Here is a 20,086-nt window from a genome sequence, read left to right on the forward strand (position 1 = left end):
TTCCTTTGGCCTCTCAAGGCACTTGTCTGTGGGTAGAAACAATCTTTAGAAGGAGGATGGAAAACCAAATACCCCGTGTTCTCACTTATAAATGGGAACCAAGCTAAGGGTCGCCAAAGGCATATAGGATTGCTCAATGGTCATTGGAGACCCAGAAGTGGGGAGGAAGGGAGTGGGGGTAAGGGTTGGAAAATTACTCGTCGTGTAAAATGTACACTATTCAACGGATGGGTGTGCTAAAACTCCAGACTTCACCACCATACAATACATCCGTGTAACCAAAAACCACTTGAACACCTAAAGCTATGGAAATAAAAAATGAAAAAAATGAAAAAGAGGAGAATGACTGGTTGTTCTGGGGAGTCAGTCTGGGACCCCAGTTCAGCTTCAGGACAGTGATGTGTCCCTGGCAGCCCCAGGAGCCCTGCTGGGGGTTGTCCTCCAGCAGAGACTCCTCAACTCTGCCCACAGGCAGCCCAGGGGGGAGATGAGGGGGTTATGTAGGTGGTGGAGATGGTGAGGGCAGAGAGGAGGAAGAGCTGGCTGAGCTAGGAGGGGACTCCCCCACCATGGTTAGACCTGTTCTACTGAGCTGTTTTATTTTCTGGGGCTTCCTCATGAATTTCAATTTATGAAACAGTTCGGCAACTTAATAAAAAAGCCATGTACGACCCCTATAGGGGCTCTTCTCCGTGAAGACCATGCCTCCGGCACTTGGTTCTACTTCCTGGAGTTTGCCATGTGGTGTCACTGTGTCACTGGCTCATATTTTCTGAGAAAGTGTTTTACAAATGGGACCTGAGTGCCAAGTCTCAGTACTTTAGTGGGCATCTCTTTCTTAATGGCAGCGTTCTGGCTAGCAAATGGAATTGAGTGGTTGTGGCCCTCCACCCAGATGTGCTGTTTAAGCAGAATCTTTCCAACTACTGGGCAGGGAAAAGGAGGGTCCGCTGGGAGGGGCTGCTGCTGGAGGAGTGTGTCCCCTGAACCATCCTCTCCATACAGGTGAAGACCTCTCTGGGCAGTGCCTTATGAGCCACAAAAGAAACCTGGTGATGAAGTCTGAGGACCCACACGGTGATGATGGAAGTCTGTGGCCCCACTGTGCTCTGCTCACCCGCAAGGACCACCACACCCTTCCTGTTCCATTGACATCACCTGTTTCCCACCTAGGATGCCTACCTAGGCTGGCTTCAAAATGACAGTGAGGCTTTTGCCACTTCCTTCTTCCTGGTGTTTCCGGAACAAAAAGCTCACAAGCCCTTGTTGTCTTAGGATCCTTACCGCTAACCACCACAGAGAAAGGATGGAGTGACCAAAACAACAAAAATGGGGAAGTTGCACAGTCCAGAAAATCTCACAGAATTCTCAAGGAGAACGTTCCTGGTGAGTTGAGATACTGATGAGACCCCATGGTCTCCTGGAGGAGACCACTCCCTGCCCCCATTCCTACACAGGCAGGGAAAGTTGCTTCTTGTTCCTCATCTAGTCTTCTCACTCTCATTCGCAGGACTGACCTCTACTTGCATCTCCAGACTCTGTTTAGATGCCACCTTCTCTGAGAAACTGCCTCCACCATCTGATTTAGATGCTTTCTCTGTATGTTCTCATAGCAACGTGTATTAATACTTACTACTGCCTGCTGTAATTGTCACCATGCAGTTTTGTCTCTAAGACTAGGCAGCATGCTTTTGTGTGGGAAGGACACTTTTCATCCCTGCTCACTCACAGATATGTAGAATTCTTACTTTTCCCAGTTGTGCCCAAGGCTAATAGATTGCTAAGCTATCACAACACTCCTTTTTGATGATCCCAGAGTCCGCTTCATAATCATTCTCAACCCAGCACTCCAGGGACCAAACCATTATAATTCCCTTATAAAGGGATCCCTTGTGGCTGGTCTTGGGCATTCCCAGGTAGGATGTGTAACTCTGCTCTCTTGTCACCTGATGCTGATCAGTCATTCAACTGACAAGAAGAGAATGAAACAGTGAGTCTATTCTGTGAAAACATACCTGTTCTCCTCAAGAAGAGAAGAGGAACTTGGGAACAATAGGAAGACTTGTAGAATTAAATAAGAAATCAAAGCTTGAGTGTAACTTTCGTTTGGATGAAGACAAATGCAGACTTCTATCCCTCAATCCTGATTGGTGGCTGACACAAGGCATGGGTTCATGAAATCCTTCTGGAATGAGCAGTGTGTGGAAAGGAAGCCAAGGTGTCATCTGATGCTCTCAGTGTCTCAGCTCAGAGGCAGGACACTGCTCATCCGGGATAGGATGACAGAGGCAAATCCTGCAAACCTGTCTGCTTCTAACCAAGAGTTACCACCATCAAGCATGTCTTCATTAAAAAAGGCTGGCTATGGTAGTTCACGCCTGTAATCCCAACATCTTGAAAGCCTGAAGCAGGATTGCTTGAGCCCAGGAATTCGAGACCAGCATGGGCAACTTAGCAAGACCTCACCTCTATAAAAAATTTTAAAAATTAGCCAGGTATGGTGGCCCACACCTGTAGTTCCAGCTACTTGGGAGGCTGAGGTGGAGGGATTGCCTGAGACCAGGAGGTTGGGATTGTGGTGAGCCATGACTGTGCCACTGCATTCCAGCCTGGATGATAAAGTGAAAGCCTGCCTCAAAAAAAAAAGTGTCTTGATAAAAATAAGTTTCAGGCTTCCTTCTTGGTTGACTGTGCGGGGGGGGGGGGGGAATTATCAGAGTCTGGTGATAAAGACAGGGTATCCCGAAGAGTGATGTGATTTCTACATAACAAACCCAAGGAAAGGGATTGTATACAAGGTAGGCAGAGACTGGGGCCTGGTGTTGCGTGTTTGCCAAGTTCCAAGTGTCATGCAATGTGGATGCCAAGGGCAAGGCATCAAAACCCTGTGAAATGGTGGGAGGCGACTCAGTTTGAGGTTATGTGCTTTTCAGCTCCTGTGTCACGGAATTAGTGTGAGACTCAGAAGGCCCAGCTAGTACAAGCCCATGGAATCATCCCTCTCCAAGGAATCATCCCTCATGGCTTCTACTTTCTGCGCATATCTACCAGAGTCATGGTTATTCCTCCAAGGCGAGGTTACATGCACAGGGGCCAAGAAGAGGTTGCCCTGCCAGGACAAATCATCCCAGAGATAACTTTCCCCTTGGCGCTGGGTCTCATATTTGCCCAGCAGCCCACATCCTGTTCTGCCCCAAACCTTGGGGCAGACTTCCCACAGGTTAATTCACACTCTCCAAGATTAAAATCAAGCTTGTGTTCAGGAAGCACTTGGGAGTCTTCAAGGTTCACCTAGAAGGAAGTTGGAAATTGTATCACTAATGTCAGTATGCTTGCCATTGAGAAATAGCCAGAACGCTCATATGGCAATCAATCAAACACACCTAGGTTGTTCCCACAGATTAGCCATTTACTATTAGCAAAGCCTTTCACTTCCTTTATATTGATTTATGACAGTAGTAGAAAGTAGCAATATACCACCCCGGAAGACACGCCTCCTTTTAGCTAGAAGCCTATAAATGTCAAGGAATTTCTATTCAACTGAGAACCTAGCAAAATGGGAACCTCCACGGTCATCCTTGCAGTCATCCTTGAAATGTGTCTTTTATGGGGTCAAGTTCTACCTGCAGGTATTATGTCTAATTATTATATCCACTAATTTTATTCCTGCAAACCCAATCATGGGAAATTTTATCTATTACTTTCTATCTCAAGGAAAGTTCTGTACAAAGGAGGAGGCAGTTCTTTGCTGATAATTGTAACTGTTTGCACATATTTAGAAGGAATGGCTCTTTTTGTTTGGTTTCTGATTAAGAAATACAAATTGTAGTAGTTAGAACAGTTGTTATGTCAATATTTTCAGTAAAGCATTCAGCTAAGTAAATGATTGAGTGGTCTTAGAAAAATCCCTTATGCAAGTTCAGGAAGTTCAGGAAAGGTGTATATGTATTATTAAGAGGCCCTCAAACTTGACCATAATTGACTAAACAATGTGCCGCTATGAAAATGGACAGAAAATATTCCCACTGTAAATGCTTATTACATGACTTTTTTCTGCAGGTGTGTCTGGCTGGATAAAGACCAGATCAAGTAACTGAGACAAGATCATTAAGATTCCAAGTTTGTGTCTGTCACACACTGCTTTAGACAAATGACTTGAAGCTCAGCCACTTGAGCATGGCTCTGTGTTCTTAGAGTGTCAGATGATCAATATGAAAGAGTCATTGGCAAATCACCATGATTGTTGTATCTCAGTGTTGTTTTACTAAGATACCAAGTGAACAAGCGATTCATCAGTATGCTTGTTTTCTCTCTCTCTGTCTCTTTTTCTCTGTTCATCTCTGTGTGTGTGTATGTCTCTCTCTCATCTCTTGGGCATCTGTTATCACTTTTCCTCCCTCCCTTCCCTCTCCCTCTGTTTCTCCTTTCTTCCTTCCTTCTCTCCCTTCCTTTTATTTCTCTCTCCCTTCATTTATTCCTTCCTTCTTGTCTTCCATCCCTCCGTGCTATCTTTTTTCCTTTGGTATCATCTTTTGCTATTTTCGTAAATTTCAGGAGCCATGGTAAAAACCACCTCATCTTCTGATAGCTTCTACGATGCTCACTCTCCCCCAAGGCTAGGCGGGGTAAGTTCTGAAGATAAAGCTTCATTTGGAAGTTTGCTTTCATGAAAGCAGCATCCTAAAACCAAGTTCTCATGCTCTGGTGAAGGGGAGCAGTTGGGCGCCATGTGATGAGTGTGCAGGGTGTGGAGAGACCAGTAGGTCAGCTCACCATGGATGCCCACCTTTCCTTCTTGTCAGGAGGACTTCAGGAGGTGGTGTCGCTGGGAAGTCTAGGGGCTGGAGGTCCTGCCTCCACCAAAATATTTGAAAATGGGAGGCAAGGTCCTCAGCTACGGGTCCTCTCAGAACATCGAACACTCCAGACTGGCTCTGATCAGTGAGTGACATGGCATTCACATCATTCCCTAAAGGACAGGCAATGAATTGCCCTGTCCTATTGTACAAAAGGACAAAAGGCAGCAGCATTCCTGGAGTGAGGGCATTTGTGGTTTTAACATGATGTTATGTTTATGCATTAGCATGGACATGCACACACATATGCCTGTATTTGTAGTTCAGAGGTGGGAATTAACGTTCTACAAAGTGCACCCTGTAATCTCGTATTTAAATCTTTGAAAAACTCCAAAAATTAGGTGCAATGATCTCCATATTTCAGATGGGGTAACTGAAGCTCAGAAAGTTTATATGGCTCTCCAAGGATAGCAGCTGGTAAGTGGCTGAGCTAGGGTTCGAACCTGGATCGAGGTTCACTCAAATTTGAGTGACAGCTTTGGCCTGTTAGCCCTTGCTGCCCTTTGCAGGGAGCCAAAGTGATTAATCATGGCGGTTAGTTTTGTGCTGGGAGAACCAAAGCATTAGACACTTCTCAACTCTGGACTTCACATAGCTCTTGAGAGACAGGCAGTATGCCCTGGTTTGGCTGGGCAGGAGGAGCTGTGATACCTTCCTCTTATCCCTGTGATGTCCTTGGTTCTACCACTTACCAGATGTGGAGCCTCTGTGAGCCTCAGTTTACTCAGTTGTAAATGAGGGTTCCTACTACACAGGGTCGGGTGGGAATGAGATCACCCATGCAGTGTCTGGCACATAGAGCCTCAGAGTCATTCAATGTTACTATTCTAGGCATTTTCCTAATGTTTTTTATCCAAATGTAACTTCCTAAGTGCAATGTGGGATTTTGGATTGGATCCTGGAACAGAAAGGGAAAAACTGGTGAGGTCCAAATAAAGTTTAGAGTTCAGTCAGAAGGAATTTACCAATGTTAATTTGTTAGTTGTGATAAATGTACCAAGAATATGTAAGATGTCAATATTTAGGGAAAATTGGGTAAGGGGATCTATGGGAACTCCCTTGTGGTATCTGTGCTACTTTTCTGTAAAACTAGTATTATTCCAAATATTAGTCTCATTTTATCGAAGTGAATGTTTTGCAAAACGAGAAAGTAATTGATTATAAACTAACTCCTGGCAGACCGTCACATCTACCCTTTCAGCAGTTTAGCTGGGGTTTGGGCAGTGATTAATGCCTTAAAAAGAAGGAGAAAATCTAATGGAGAAGCTTTCAGATATTATGAGGATATTTGTAATGTGGGTAACATTTGGATCAGGGAGGCTCTTCTAAGACACTTGCATAGCGGCCACACAATCTAATTACTCTTCCACACAGCTCTCCTTTCTTGAACTCGTCTTTATTGCACAAACACCCCACTAGGCCTTATGTAACCTGGTCAGGTCTAGGAAAAGGCCCCACCTTGGCCAAATTCAAGGCCACAACCTGGCATTGGGGATCGCGTTCCTGCCCACCGTCTTCTGTAGCCTGTGCCTCTCCACATGCTGCTTGGCCAATACCCACTGCTCCCCACATGTTCCTTGCTGTTTTCTCCCACCTGATTTTATTTGTTCTGCCTGTTTTCCAGGATGACTTGCAGGTCGCTGTCTTGTATACAAAGCAACCAGCACTTCCCGCCTCCTGCACTCCAGTAGCACCTGCCTCTAGTCACAGACACGTCATATAGGCTGTTCTTGATATCTGGAACACAGTCTTATTCTTGTCCTCTTCCCCCAGACCTTCACCTAGCTGGAACTGGAGCTTCTTAAATACTTGGAATGGTGTCCCATGTGGGAATCATTCCCTAATGTCTATGCTTAACACACACACACACACATACAGACACACACTCTCACACACACACAACATACACATACAGGAAGATACATACACGGCACAAACACAAACATTCTCACGCACACTTTTCACAGACACACATGCAGAAACAATCATACACACAGAGAGACTTAATTATACATACACACACTCACACACATACATAAACACACAGACACACTCATACATACATCTCACACACAAACACAGATATACAGACAAGCTCACACACAGAGACATATTCCTATATACACACATTTACAGATACAGACACACACAACAAACATGAGGACATATGCATACATACAGACACAGACAAGTATACACACAGATACATACAGAGACAGATGTAGACACAGACACACAGAGACAGATGCACACAAGGACATAAGGCACACACACACGCAGCATATCAGCCAATGTACCACAGTAGTCTTCTACAGCGTCTCACCTAGAGCTTGCCTTTTATACTAAACTGTCTGTGGGTATTTCTAGGGATCCAGCTATTCTGGAAGTCCCTGGAAGGCAGGAACCGTGCATGGGCACTATGTGAGCATGCCCTTAGTAGTCAGCTCGGCATCCTGGGTTCCCAAGAACCTAACAGAGGGCCTGGCTCACCTGACCATAGCAGAGCAGCCTGAGGGATCCAGGTGCCAGGCCCTGGCATGGCAGGAGAACTGTCATGGCCGCCAGCCACTCCAGCTTGATGCCTGCCTGCCAGGACTTGAGAAGTATTTATATATATACGAAGGAAGACCCCCAAATCCCCAGAATTTATTTATAAGAAATTGTGATTTATTCTTATGCATTTGAACTTCAGTCACCTTCAAAGTACTCTCCATTTGCCGCCATACACCTCTTGAGATGCTTTATGAACTGCTTATAACAGTTTTTGAAATTGCCAATTTTGATGCCTTTCAGGACTTCTGCTTTTTGTTTCACCTCTTCCACATTGGCAAAATGTTTCCTTTTGAGGACTTTTCTCATCTATGGAAACCAAAAATGTTACTCTGGGTGAGATCAGGAGGGTGGGGCACTGGGTCATATGCCATTTTTGGTTAAAAACTTCCGAACACGCAGCGCAATGTGGGCAGATGCACTTGTAAATCACCCACCACAAAATGGGAAAACATTGAAAGAATCTCCAGAAAAAATTCCCTGAAGCCAAGCGCAGTCTCTCACAACAACACTAGATGGCATAGTGATGCCCATGGGTTCCAGAACACTTGCCCAATGGTGGAAACCTATACTCCAAGGGGCCCACCCTCTAAAAGATCATTTCATTTTTTGGGGGGGGTCACCACTCATATATTTTATAAGTAGCTAAACATACTATCAGGAACAATATGAACACATCCACATCATTACTGCATCTTATTATTTTTAAATGATTTACTTTTTTGACAAGTTAAAATGGAATCTCATTATTTTAACTTGAATTTTGAGAGGCACCATAGCAGAGTCATACAGTACACTTGCTCTGGGAGTCAGGGTGATTGACCTCAGATATTTGTTTTACTACTTATAAACTGTGCTGCCTTTAACAAGTCATTTACTCTCTCTAAGTCGTGGGTTTCTCATCTATAAAACAAATGTATATAATAATCCTTCCACCAAAGATCCAGTGAAGACAAAATGAAACACTACACAGATAGCACTTAGTTCAATGCCTGGCAAATGGCATTGGCTAAGGAAAACATGTTCCTCCTCTCCTTCTCATCTTTCTACTTTGTCTCGTCTTCCACTTTCTCATTCTCCTCTGCTTTGCCTCATGAGTTAGCCTCATTTTGTTTCTTTATCTTCAATTTATCTTTCAACCTTATTCTTTTCCATTAGGGTATAACCAAAACTCTTCCCCAACCTAAAGGAATCTACCACCCTATCATCTCCCACATTCAACTTCAAACCACAACTTTTGTGCTGTAGAAAATGGAGAAACGAGAGAAGACTAGAGAAAACTGACAGACACCCATAATCCTTTTACCTAAGATTGCCATTGTTAAGATGTGGTGTATTCCTTTCAAGTTATATATGTATGTCAGTGCTATCATTTAATATACAGGTTTTCTAGAATGTATAATTCTAAATATTTTAATATGCCATTCACAGTTTTTGAACATTGAGGTTGTTTCAGGTTCCTTTGTGTAATGAAAAATACTGTGAAGATCATCTATGTCTATGAATTTTTGTCTGTTATAAAAATCATTTTCCTTGACTAGATTCCTGGAAGAGGAGTTACTGAGTCAAAGGATTGATCATTATTAGGCCTTTTAATGCACATTGATAAATTATTTTTCCAGAAATGTATCAGTTCTTACTCCTACCAGTAAAAAACAAGACTAACAATTTTCATACTTTCACCAATTCTGAAATTATTGTTCAAAAATTTTGGCTGAGTTGCTGGCTGAAAAATGACATACAGTCATTTCAATGTGCGTTTCTTAGCTTATAGTAAGGGTGAACATTTTAAAGTCATTTGTATTCCTTTCCTTGAATTGTCTGTTTATATTCTTTGTCCAACTATTTTTTTGAAAGTTTGTATATTCTTTATTGATTTATATACACTTTCTCTATATTTTGGATAGTTACTCACATCATTATATTTTCCCAGTTTATTGTTCACCTCTTAAATTGGATTTTGATTTTTGTCTGCGCATATTTTTTATACTTTTATGTAATTTAATTTTTTGTGATTTTCCTTTATGATTTCTTTTATTAATTCTAAAACTAGAACTGTCTAATAGAAATCAGTTAAACATGTAACTAGCTTTTTTATTTTTGTGTACTTTAAAAATATTTAATTTTTTAGTTCTAAAAATTATTTTGCTTCAGGTATGAAGCAACTATCTGAATTAGTTTTTTCTATATTTTAATTTTATATCTTTATGTTTAATGTTTTTGAGTTAATAATAATTTTTTGAATGCTGACTACATGGCAAACATTGTACTGAGCACTTGATTTTGTCTTTACAATAATCTTATGAAATAGTATAATTATCCATTTACAGAAGAGGAAACTAAGCTTGATGAGGGTAGATGACTTGCCTGTGTTTAGAGAAAGAAAGCAGTAGAACTAGAACTTGAAACAAGGCCACCTGTCTTTCAAGTTCAAGGGGAATGTGGGGGCCCCGGTCCCATTCCCACCTCCCTCACCTTTTGCCCCATTAGCACTTTTAATTTTTCAGGAATGTATCACTCATTTTTAGCCTACTTATTTTTTCTGATAAACTTTAGAATTATTTCTTAAAGATTTAATCAAAGAAAAACCTCTTGATAATATTATGAATTAGTTTATAATAATCAACACTTCTATGTTCAGTGTTTCTATCCAGAAACCTGGTTCACCTCTATCAGCCAGGAGACGGTCAAGAAGCTTTGCTTAGGGTTTATAGTTTTATTCTCTGGAGGATATTTTGAAGGAGCAACTTATTCCTAGTGTCTCTGCTTCCTCAGTGCCAATTTTAATCTGTATCTTCTCCTCTGCCTGGCTTTGTTCTGCTTGCCCTTCCTGGTGGAGCTCAGTAATTGCCTGCCATGAGGCAGACGTGACCTGCTGGACTCCTGGACATCTCTCAATTGGAGCCCTTCTTTTGCTGTGCTCTGATTGCTTACCTATATGTCTCACCCACTAGAGCAAACTTCCAAAGGGTAGTGGAGGCATTGCATAATCTCAATATTCCTCCTGCCTTGTGGAAAAGCACCCAGTAGATGCTCAATAAGCGTCAGGGACTGAGCCTTATCTTTTAGGATGCGTTGCCTCCTTTCTCCCCGATTTAATGCTTCACTTGCAGTCAGTATATCCCCTGAGTGAGTTGATTAACAAAGGACAAGTGCAGCAAACCCCCAAAGCGAAGTGTAATGCAGCCTCCCCTGCTTGAATTAACAAGGGCATTAGACTTAACTCTTGTTTTCAGAGGACCTCTCATGTGGTTTTTTTTCTTTGTAGTTTCAACAACAGTAATAATGGAAGACACCACAGAAGCCACTCTTAGGGAGACGCAGATGACAACTGGTAACACTATATCGAAACTCTGGGGCTGGATGGTTGTGGTGCCCAAGGCCATCCCCGTGGAATCAGGAGGGACCTCTGCGGAGAGTCTTGCCGGGTTTTAGATGCAGGACGGGAAGGACCTCCTCTGATGGGGTCACTGGCCTCGGGCTTTCAGCCCTCTCCTCCTTCCTATTGACAGGCCCTGAGCCTCCACGCCTACCTCTGCCCATAAACACCCCTTGCCTGTGTTCTCTGGCCCCAGGCTGTGTCCAGTGAGGATTGTCCCCAGTCACCAGGAAAACAGAGGCACATGGGAACTGCAGCATTTAACTAAAGACATTTGTCAATCGTCTCTTATTTTTTTTTTCTTCTTTTCTAGAATTTTTAACAGCTCCTGAACATTCTGCCTCAGTTAATACTTCAAATGGTAACTTCTTTTACTCAATATTTCTTCAACTTATTATAGATCTCTGTGTGTGTATGCGAGTGCCTATTTGTATAAAAGCACAAACTAGGAGTTGGATCAAATAGTTCACATGTTAAAAAAAAAAAATACCAAGAGGCAGATAAGTGGAATGGTTAAGAGCAACTGCCTCAGCACAAATCCTGCCTCTGTCACTTACTAGTCAGTTGAACCTTAGGTAACCTTCTTGAGCTCACTTTCTCCACAGGGTTGTGTCAAGAACTGACTGAGATGATACATGTAAAGCTCTTGAATATGATCTTAGGTTCCCAAGCTAGGAAATGCTCAAAACCATCTGCCTTGATTAAACTTTCAAAGTTTGAGCATGAGTGAGGAAGGAGAAGAGGTCTCAGGAGTATGGAACTGTGAAGCACAGGGTTGCAGGCATTTTAGAAGCAAATCTATCTCTCCTGTTGACACCTGGAAAATTGCCCTACTTTCTGAACGGAGCCTGTCTGGACCAGTTCCCATCAGAGTGCTGGCATCATGCTGGGCACTTCCATTGGTGTGAGAGAGGACTTCCCATGGGCAGGACCAGCCAGCTCTTCATAATTGGAACCTGACTTGAGAGGTCAGGCTAGAGGCAGAGTGGGACCTGAAGGCGACGTCACCACAAAGGCCCCTCAAGACACAAGGCTGACCAAACTCTACTGAAGAGTCAGGAAAGTTGAGCTTATTAAGTTCAAATATTAAAACATGCAAAGGAATCCGTGTTTCAGATTGTCAAGTGTTTATGGGGTCTTTGTCACTGAGTAGGGCTCTGGATCTCACATAAGCCTGGGACCTTGTCCCTTTGAAGGGACAGAGCAGTGAATTCTCTGTACTTTCCTCTAGATTTGGCCCTGAGGCTGGTGAATGGAGGTGATCGGTGTCGGGGCCGGGTGGAAGTCCTGTACCAGGGCTCCTGGGGCACAGTATGTGATGACTTCTGGGACATCAACGATGCCAACGTGGTCTGCAGACAGCTGGGCTGTGGCTGGGCCATGTTGGCCCCAGGAAGTGCCCGATTTGGCCAGGGCTCAGGACAGATTGTCCTGGATGACATGCGTTGTTCAGGACATGAGTCTTACCTGTGGAGCTGCCCCCACAGTGGCTGGCTCTCCCATAACTGTGGCCATGGGGAAGATGCTGGTGTCATCTGCTCAGGTGGGCATCTAAGAGATAATGCAAATTATGTAGCACATGGAAGAGTAATAATAGTAACTAAACCTGTTTCTCTCTAAACCTTGGTTTCTCCATCAGAAAAGTGGAAATAATAATAGTATCTTGAACAAGTTATTTTACCTCTAAGTGCATCAGTTTACTTCTCTATAAGCCAAGGGGAAAATCCTACCATTGGGGGTTGTCATACAAACAAAATGAGATAATGTTGGTGAAATACTTAAGGCAATGACTGGTAGAAATTGCATAGTCAGTCTTCATGATCATTATTAGTCTAGTACCTAACATTGCGTGTCGTGTGCCTGTTAGTATGGTAAGAATTTCACCTACATTTTTTCATTTAATTCTCCCGAAGCCCTTATGAAGTGTAGTAAGTCTCAATATGCCATCATCTCTGCTGTTTTGTGGGAAAGCAGAGGCATTTTCATGTCCTACTGCTCCTGTCAACACATCACTTGACTTTTGGGGGCTAAATGACCAAGTGCCTGCTAATCTGTGCTTTGAGCAATTTCATTCAGTTAGCTGAGAATTACTAAATGAATTCAAAGCCTTCAACCTTAGCTCCTCAAGTGCATAAATACAAGCTGGTTAGGCTAAATTTTCCCAAAGAAATAAGGAAAGCAATGGGTCCTACATTTTTTCACAAGCCTAACTTGCTTTTCTAGTGATGAAAAGTTAATTTCTACTTCAATAACAAGGAAATATCTAGAGCAGAAAATATGCAGAAGTCAGTGCACAAATTACTACAGAGGATTTCATTGAACATGTTTTTAAGATATTGAGAGTCACTTTTTAAATCACCACATATCCTGGAACTAGTTTAGCATTTTGCTTTCTATACACTAGAGACTCCAGAAATCTTTATCAATTTGAATTATCTTTCAAAAACAGATTACATATCTGTTGATGATGATTTATGTGTAGTTGCTATAACTCTATTTCACAGTCAATTGTATTGGTTCAAAGGTGGGTTTCTTGGTCAGGATTCCTGTGAGTGAAACACACATGTCTGATTTTTCTTTTATTCCTTTACAGTTTCTGAGTCAGATCATCTCACAACACCTAGTAAGTATTTTGAAAATAATATCCTGCATTAGTTTATAATGTATTTTTTTCAATCTCTACAGTTGTTCATATCTTAGGGATAAATGCTGTCTCACTGAACTTTAATGAATGGTATAAAGACTGCATAAGAGTATGATTTATGTCCTTTCCAGTAATACAAAGGCAAAAGAAATTTCTTTCAGTCGTAGCATAAATAGACATGAGGTTATACAGTCACATTCCTTTTCAATTTTATCTTGTCTCTGCCTCAAACTTCAGTGTACATCAAAATCGACTAGAGTATTTGTCTGAGTGCAGATCCTTGGCTTTACCTCACTTCCTTCAGAGACCTGATTTAGAGAGTCTGAGGTGAGGCTCAGGAATCTGCTGTTTTATAGAACCACACATAAGGATTATTTCAGACCACACTGTGAGAAACCTTCCTGCACAGCCCAGTGCTGAATTCGACTTTTGTGCTTGTAATACAATGATGGAAGTATCATTTTGCTAAGAATTTACAAAGAAAGTGACAGAAGATACTTGTATGTGATATATATACTGCCTATTTTGGTTTATGGTCAAGTTCATTTAAGTTTTTAATATTGTCCCAAATGGTCCTTGGCTACAGCATAAGTTTGACTTGTTGATAGTAAAGACTTTCTCATAAGCAGATTGTGAACTTTTAACTTTTAACACTGACCTCTTAAAATGGTCTCAACATCCTTGCCAGCACATTTGGCAAAACCCAGTCCTCCCGGGACCCCTCTAAGCAGGAAAGACCCCAGCTCTTCATTGTCTTGCAGGGGGTATTGTCCTCCACCTTCGATGACTTATGGCCTCATGGAGAGATAGACACGTCAACTGATCATATAGGTACAATAACAAGTGTGAACAGTGCTGAAATGAGAGGTATATGGTAGGAGAGATGTGAGCAAGCTGTCAGGGACAGCAGCTCTGAGGAAGCTGGTCTAAGCCGAGGTTTGGAGCAGGTGCAGGAGTGGCTAGGCAGAGCGGGAAGAAGAACATTTGCCTGTTGCTCCCTGGCTCTGCTGTAGGCAATTTGAAAGAAACAGACTTAGATTGACTGTAGTCACCATCCTCCAGCAGCTGTATACTCCTTTCTTCCTGCTCAGTCACCCTAATGTGCTATCTAGTCAGGGTGGTGCCCTGATGGGAGGCTCTCTCTAGGTCCCATTTCCATATCTTTGTCTTTGATACATTTTCTGAAGCTCTACAGAAAAGACTTCTCCTCAACAAAGTTTTGGAAGTATTGCCTGCCTTTGGCGGTAGGATGATGTTTGTTTTTGAGGGCAAAGGGGCGAAGAGTAGGTGTGTGCACAGCTACACTCAGATTCAGTTCTATGTTTGTCTTCTATGTTTGTCTTCTAAGTCCTTGTCTAAGACTGGAGGGTGACAGTGGAGGCAAGTCTGCAGACTTCGTTGATGAGGATATCTCATTCTTGGTCATGTCTCAAATGGACGTGTTAAGCAATGAACCATCTAGTGCGACATCCACTTTGTGGCATCTTCTATCTCACCATCCTGTCAGGCTGCCATTCATTTGGGGACACTGAGACTCCATAGTGAGAGCTCAGGTGAGGCTCCCATACACATAATCCTTAAGCCCCATGGAGATAGGGCAGAAAAGAGATTACCTGAGAGGATGAAATAACCTGTGTGCTTGTGATAAATGAAAAGGAAGCACTTACCATCTTCTTAAAGATGAAAACTGCCAGGATCAAAGTAATCTCATCTGGAATGATGCTGCAATAAGGGAAAGCAATATAGAGTCCTAGGATAGTGGATGACCTCCCACCGAAGCCCCACCTCTGGTGGGTTATAGAAAGTGAGTTGACATGGACCACTGTCCTTGCATCAGTAAGGACAGTAAGGAGTGGGTTGGTAGCAGGCAGTGGCTGTTACAAAAGAATGATGGTTAAAAGTGTAGACAGGAAAGTTAGAGTCTGTACGCCCTTGTCTACTTCTATACTTTCTGTACCTCAGTGTTCTCACTTGTAAGTATGGATGACAGGGTTGGAGGGAGAATTAAAGAGATAATACATATGAATAGCAAGATACAACATTGTCTTCAAGAAATCTGAAGCCATAGTAAGTCTTCAATAAGTGTTTGCTTAAGTTCTCTTCCCAGAGTGCTCCTCCCTTAGGCCTCTCTCCTAGCATTGCTGGAGTAGCCTATCTGGTAGACATGGGCTAGCTTGATGATACCTTGGTTGTTCTTATGCTTAAGCACTTCTTCAGCAATAAATACACAATAGGTCCATTTCTTTTGAGATTTGTGGCAGAGGCTGACTCCAGATGGAAAAGCACCAGATCCCTTGGAAAGTGCATAGGTCTTTTTGGAATACCTTGAAAGATCTCTTTGGGGCTTCCCCCTGACCATGTAACTATCTTGAATACTGATCCCCAGTGGCAGAAACCAGCCTATATCCATTTCCTGGAAAACAAACAAGTGGAAGATTCTCTTTTCAGGTAATATACCACCATTTCTAAAATGGGAGTCAGAGTCATTGACAACCATGTAGTTGATTATTGGAAGAATACACGTTGCTCTCAATCTGTGCAAAAGAGTCTATTCAGAATGTGTGGACATAGCACAACAGAAACAATTCAATGCTCTATTCAGTGATATGGATGAGCATTGTCAAGACTCTGGAGCTCAGAGTTTCTGAGTTGGATGCAGAGCCTGGCTTTGATCACGACTAAGCAAGATACCTGAGGCCTGGCAGTGGGAATTACATGGTGCCATCAGAACTACATTTAAATGGCAGAGTTTTGAATGGCAGGCTCTCTCAGCCATGTCTGTTAGCGTGTCCTTTGGTATGGGAGCAGGGATGGCATGTCAGAAATGAGGCAGGAATGTTCTGGGGCAGATGATTCCCAGTTTTCTGTCTCTTTTGAAGGAGGACGCTGGCTACCTGTTTTTATTTGAATTTCTTCTTCATTTTCAAGGGTGTGTAGCCAGATGGTTTCAGTGGCCCTCTTCCTAAGCCACCATCAACAGGAAGAAGGGCAAGGGAAGGAGTCTTTTGCAGATTTCACATGCAGATTGTTAAGACAGTCAAGCAGTTCACTTACATATGCGGCAAGCCCTTTCACTGGCCTGCTGGTTCTGCTAGAAAATTCAAATCCCTGAACCATGACTGCTGCTCCTGGTGGGACCTGCATTTACAAAAAATCTGAGAAGTTGAGCATGGTGATATATGCCTATTGTCCCAGCTACTTGGGAGTCTGAGATGGGAGGACTGCTTGAGCCCAGGAGTCTGAATCCAGCCTGGACAACAGAGCAAAGCCCTGACATTAAAAAAAAGAAAAAAACCCCTGAGTTTATCAAATACCTTCATCCTCATATCAGGAAGTAAGAAAAAAAGTTATGAAAGCAACTATATTAGAAATGTTAATAAGAATTTAAACAGAGCAGATCCCTTTATATCACAGAGAGTTTTGCATATAAACATCATAAAAGATGAAAGAGCACCATCTCATGTCTTTATAGCAAAATAAAATGGTCTAAGTACTCGGTGGAAAATACCATGTGATGAAATCCCCGTTGAAGTGGGTTAGAGCATCATACTTTATTTTTGTCCTCATAATTGTTTTACTGACTCCTTGATTCTTGAATTTGAGAAATTCATCTAGGATATCATCATCTGAAGGCTCATAGTCTGAGATTTCAGTTGTACAATGAATTAGACTATTATTAGAATCTGGAGTGCTGCACCCTGTCTCTCTGCATTCCTCTTCTGGTTCATCTAATTATTGTGAAATATCTTCCTTTGTCAGATTTCTAGTTTTTAATATCATAAGCAGAAAATGGAAAATTCTGCATTCAATGAAAGTTAAAATCAGACCTCAGAGACACCAAAACCAAAAAACTTTCTTGAAAGATAATACAACACTTTGGACACTGAAGAATTGTTGTTTATTTCATTATTTCATCTTTTTTCCCAGGCAATTCCAAAATTCTTCAATTTTCTTATTATTTAAAAATTAAAGAGTAATGATAAAATAATTCCTTGGATGATGAAATGATGAAATGGTTCAAGATATAGGAAAAATAAGATCACTAATATTATGCAGCCATAAAGGACAAAATTATGAACTCTGCAGCAACTTGGATGAACTTAGAGTCTATAATACTGAGTGATCTATCACAGAAACAAAGAACTGAGTGCCACATGTTCTTACTCATAAACGGACCCTGAAAAATTATCAAAATACTATAAGAAAGGAATTGGAAGTAGTGGGAACCTGCCAGGGGAGGGAGGAGTGGGCACACCTCATCAAGAAGGCTACCTGATCTCAGACCAGGTGAAGTGGAGACCAAAGTGAGGCCCAAACTTTACCTACACAGTGACCATTTGTATACTTAACCCTGAATTGCCCCCCACATCTTTAAAAAAAAAAAGAGCCCATCATGGGTCTTGGATACGTAAAAGGAGCAAATGAATCTATATGTGGATTGCCATATAGAATGGATTTTATTCTATTTTTAATTAATTAATTATTTACTTAAAAAATTTTAATTTATTATGGAAATGTGGGATAGAAGTGATGATTAATGACATAAGTAGACTGCATGCAGGCGATGTTTGGGCTTCTAACTGGTCCTCACTCCTGGTATAGGATCAGGTACCCTTTGGGTTATATGCCTCTTACCCTACTTCCTCCCCCCACCCCCCGCCAGCAGTGCCCGATCCATGTGATTCATGTTCAGGGCCCACTTATGAATGGGAACATGTGATATTCAAGTTCTTTGTTTCTGCGACCGATCACTTAATTTGATGGTCTCCAACTCCATCCAATTTTCTGTAAAGTCCATGATTTGGTCTTTACGGCTAAGTACCACTCCACTGGACCCCACAAACAAACAAAACAAACAAAAATCAACTCAAAATGAATCAAAGACCCAAACATGAAACCTCAAACTATGAGAATCCTAGAAGAAAATGTAAGAAGCACCCTTATGCACATCAGAGTAGGCAACAAATTCTTGACCAGGTCCTCAAAAGTGAATGCCACATTTTCTTTATCCAGTACAATTTTGATAAGCAGTAAGGTTGGTTCCATGCTTTTGATACTGTGAATAATGTGGCAATAAATATGCATGTGCAGGTGTCATTTTGTAGAATAATTTATGTTCCTCTGGGTATATTCCCAGGAGAGGTATTTTGCTGGATTGGTTGGAAGGTCAATTTTTAGTTTTTTAGAAATTGCCACACTGTTTTCTATAGAGGTTGAACTAGCTTGCGCTCCCACTAACAGTGTAGAAGCATTCTTTTTTCTCTGCACCCATGCCAGCATCTGTGATTTTTTTGACTTACTAATGATGGCCATCCTTACTGGAGTTAGGTGGTACTCATTGTAGTTTTTATTTGCATTACTCTGATGATTAGTGAGGCGAGCATGTTTTCCTGTGTCTATTGCTTGCTTGTATGTCATCTTTTGAGAAGTGTCTGTTCATTTTCTTTGCCCACCTTTTTTATGGGGTTGTTTGCTTTTTTCCTTTCTCTTCATTTGAGTTGTACATCCTGGATGAGGCAATTGTCAGATACCTAATTTGCAAAATTTTTTCTTATTCTATGAATTGTCTCTTTATTCTCTTGATGGTTTCTTTTGGTGTACAAAAGTTTTTCAATGTGATTAGGTCCCACTTGTCTTTCTCAGTTTTTATGGCATTCACTTTTGAGGACCTGGTCAAGAATTTGTTGCCTACTCTGATGTGCTTAAGGCTGTTTCCTACATTTTCTTCTAGGATTCTTATAGTTTGAGGTTTTATGTTTAGCTCTTTGATTCATTTTGAGTTGATTTTTGTTTATAGTAATAAGTAGGGGTCCAGTTTCATTCTTTTGCATGTGGTGAGCCAGTTTTCCCAGCACCATTTGCTAAATATGGTCTCCTTTCCCCAGTGGTTGTTATTGGTGGCTTTATCAAAGATGAGTTGGTTGAGAGACCGAATCTTTGCTTCTGAAATCTCTGTCCTGTTTCATTGGTTTACGTACTTATTCTTGTACTAATACCAGGCTCTTGTGGTTACTGTAGCATTGCAGTAAGGGTTAAAGTCTGGAAGTGTGATATTTCCTGCTTTGTTCCTTCTGTTGAGAATTGTTTTGGTCATTTGTGTTTTTTGACTGTTTGTTTATTTCCATATAATTTCTATATTGTCACTTCCAGATCTGAGAAAAATGATGTTGGTAATTTGATGGGTATTGTAACGAATCTGTAGATTGCCTTGGGTAGGATGGACATCTTGACAATATTGGTTCTTCCAATCTATGAGCATGGAATATTTTTACATTTGTTTGTGTCATCCTTGATTTCTTTGAGTACCATTTTGCAGTTCTTGTTGTAAAGATCTTTCACTTCTCTGGTTAGTTGGATGCCAAGGTGTTTCTCTTTCTTTTTGTGGCTACTGAGTGAGATTGTGCTTTTTATTGTGTTCTCTGCCTTTTTGTTGCTGGCATATAGAAATGCAACTATCTTTCGCACATTGACTTTATACCCCCAATACTTTACCAAAGTTGAGTATCAATATGAGGAGGCTTTTGACAGACTCCCTAGGGTTTTCAAGGTGTAGAATTATATCATCCACAAAGAGGGATAGCTTAATTTCCTCTTTTCTTATTTGGATACCCCTGATTTTTTCTCATGCCTCATTGCCCTAGCTAGGACTTCTAGCAC

The 20,086-nt window shown here is 41.7% G+C and overlaps 1 protein-coding gene across 1 annotated transcript in view; it reads left to right on the plus strand.

The window, feature by feature from the left end:
- The first annotated feature begins 3,556 nt into the window (after positions 1-3,556).
- The window catches only part of DMBT1 (deleted in malignant brain tumors 1), a 66,920-nt gene continuing 50,390 nt past the window's right edge, over positions 3,557-20,086 (plus strand). Inside the window, exons 1-4 of the mRNA XM_021714782.1 lie at positions 3,557-3,629; positions 4,555-4,625; positions 5,366-5,390; positions 12,017-12,328. Of these exons, the coding sequence (XP_021570457.1) occupies positions 3,557-3,629; positions 4,555-4,625; positions 5,366-5,390; positions 12,017-12,328 (481 nt within the window). The remainder of the gene's footprint in view (positions 3,630-4,554; positions 4,626-5,365; positions 5,391-12,016; positions 12,329-20,086) is intronic.

This window comes from Carlito syrichta, unplaced genomic scaffold (assembly GCF_000164805.1).
Source record: "Carlito syrichta isolate Samal-C Ts95f unplaced genomic scaffold, Tarsius_syrichta-2.0.1 Scaffold305772, whole genome shotgun sequence".
In the NCBI taxonomy this organism is placed as follows: Eukaryota; Metazoa; Chordata; class Mammalia; order Primates; family Tarsiidae; genus Carlito; species Carlito syrichta.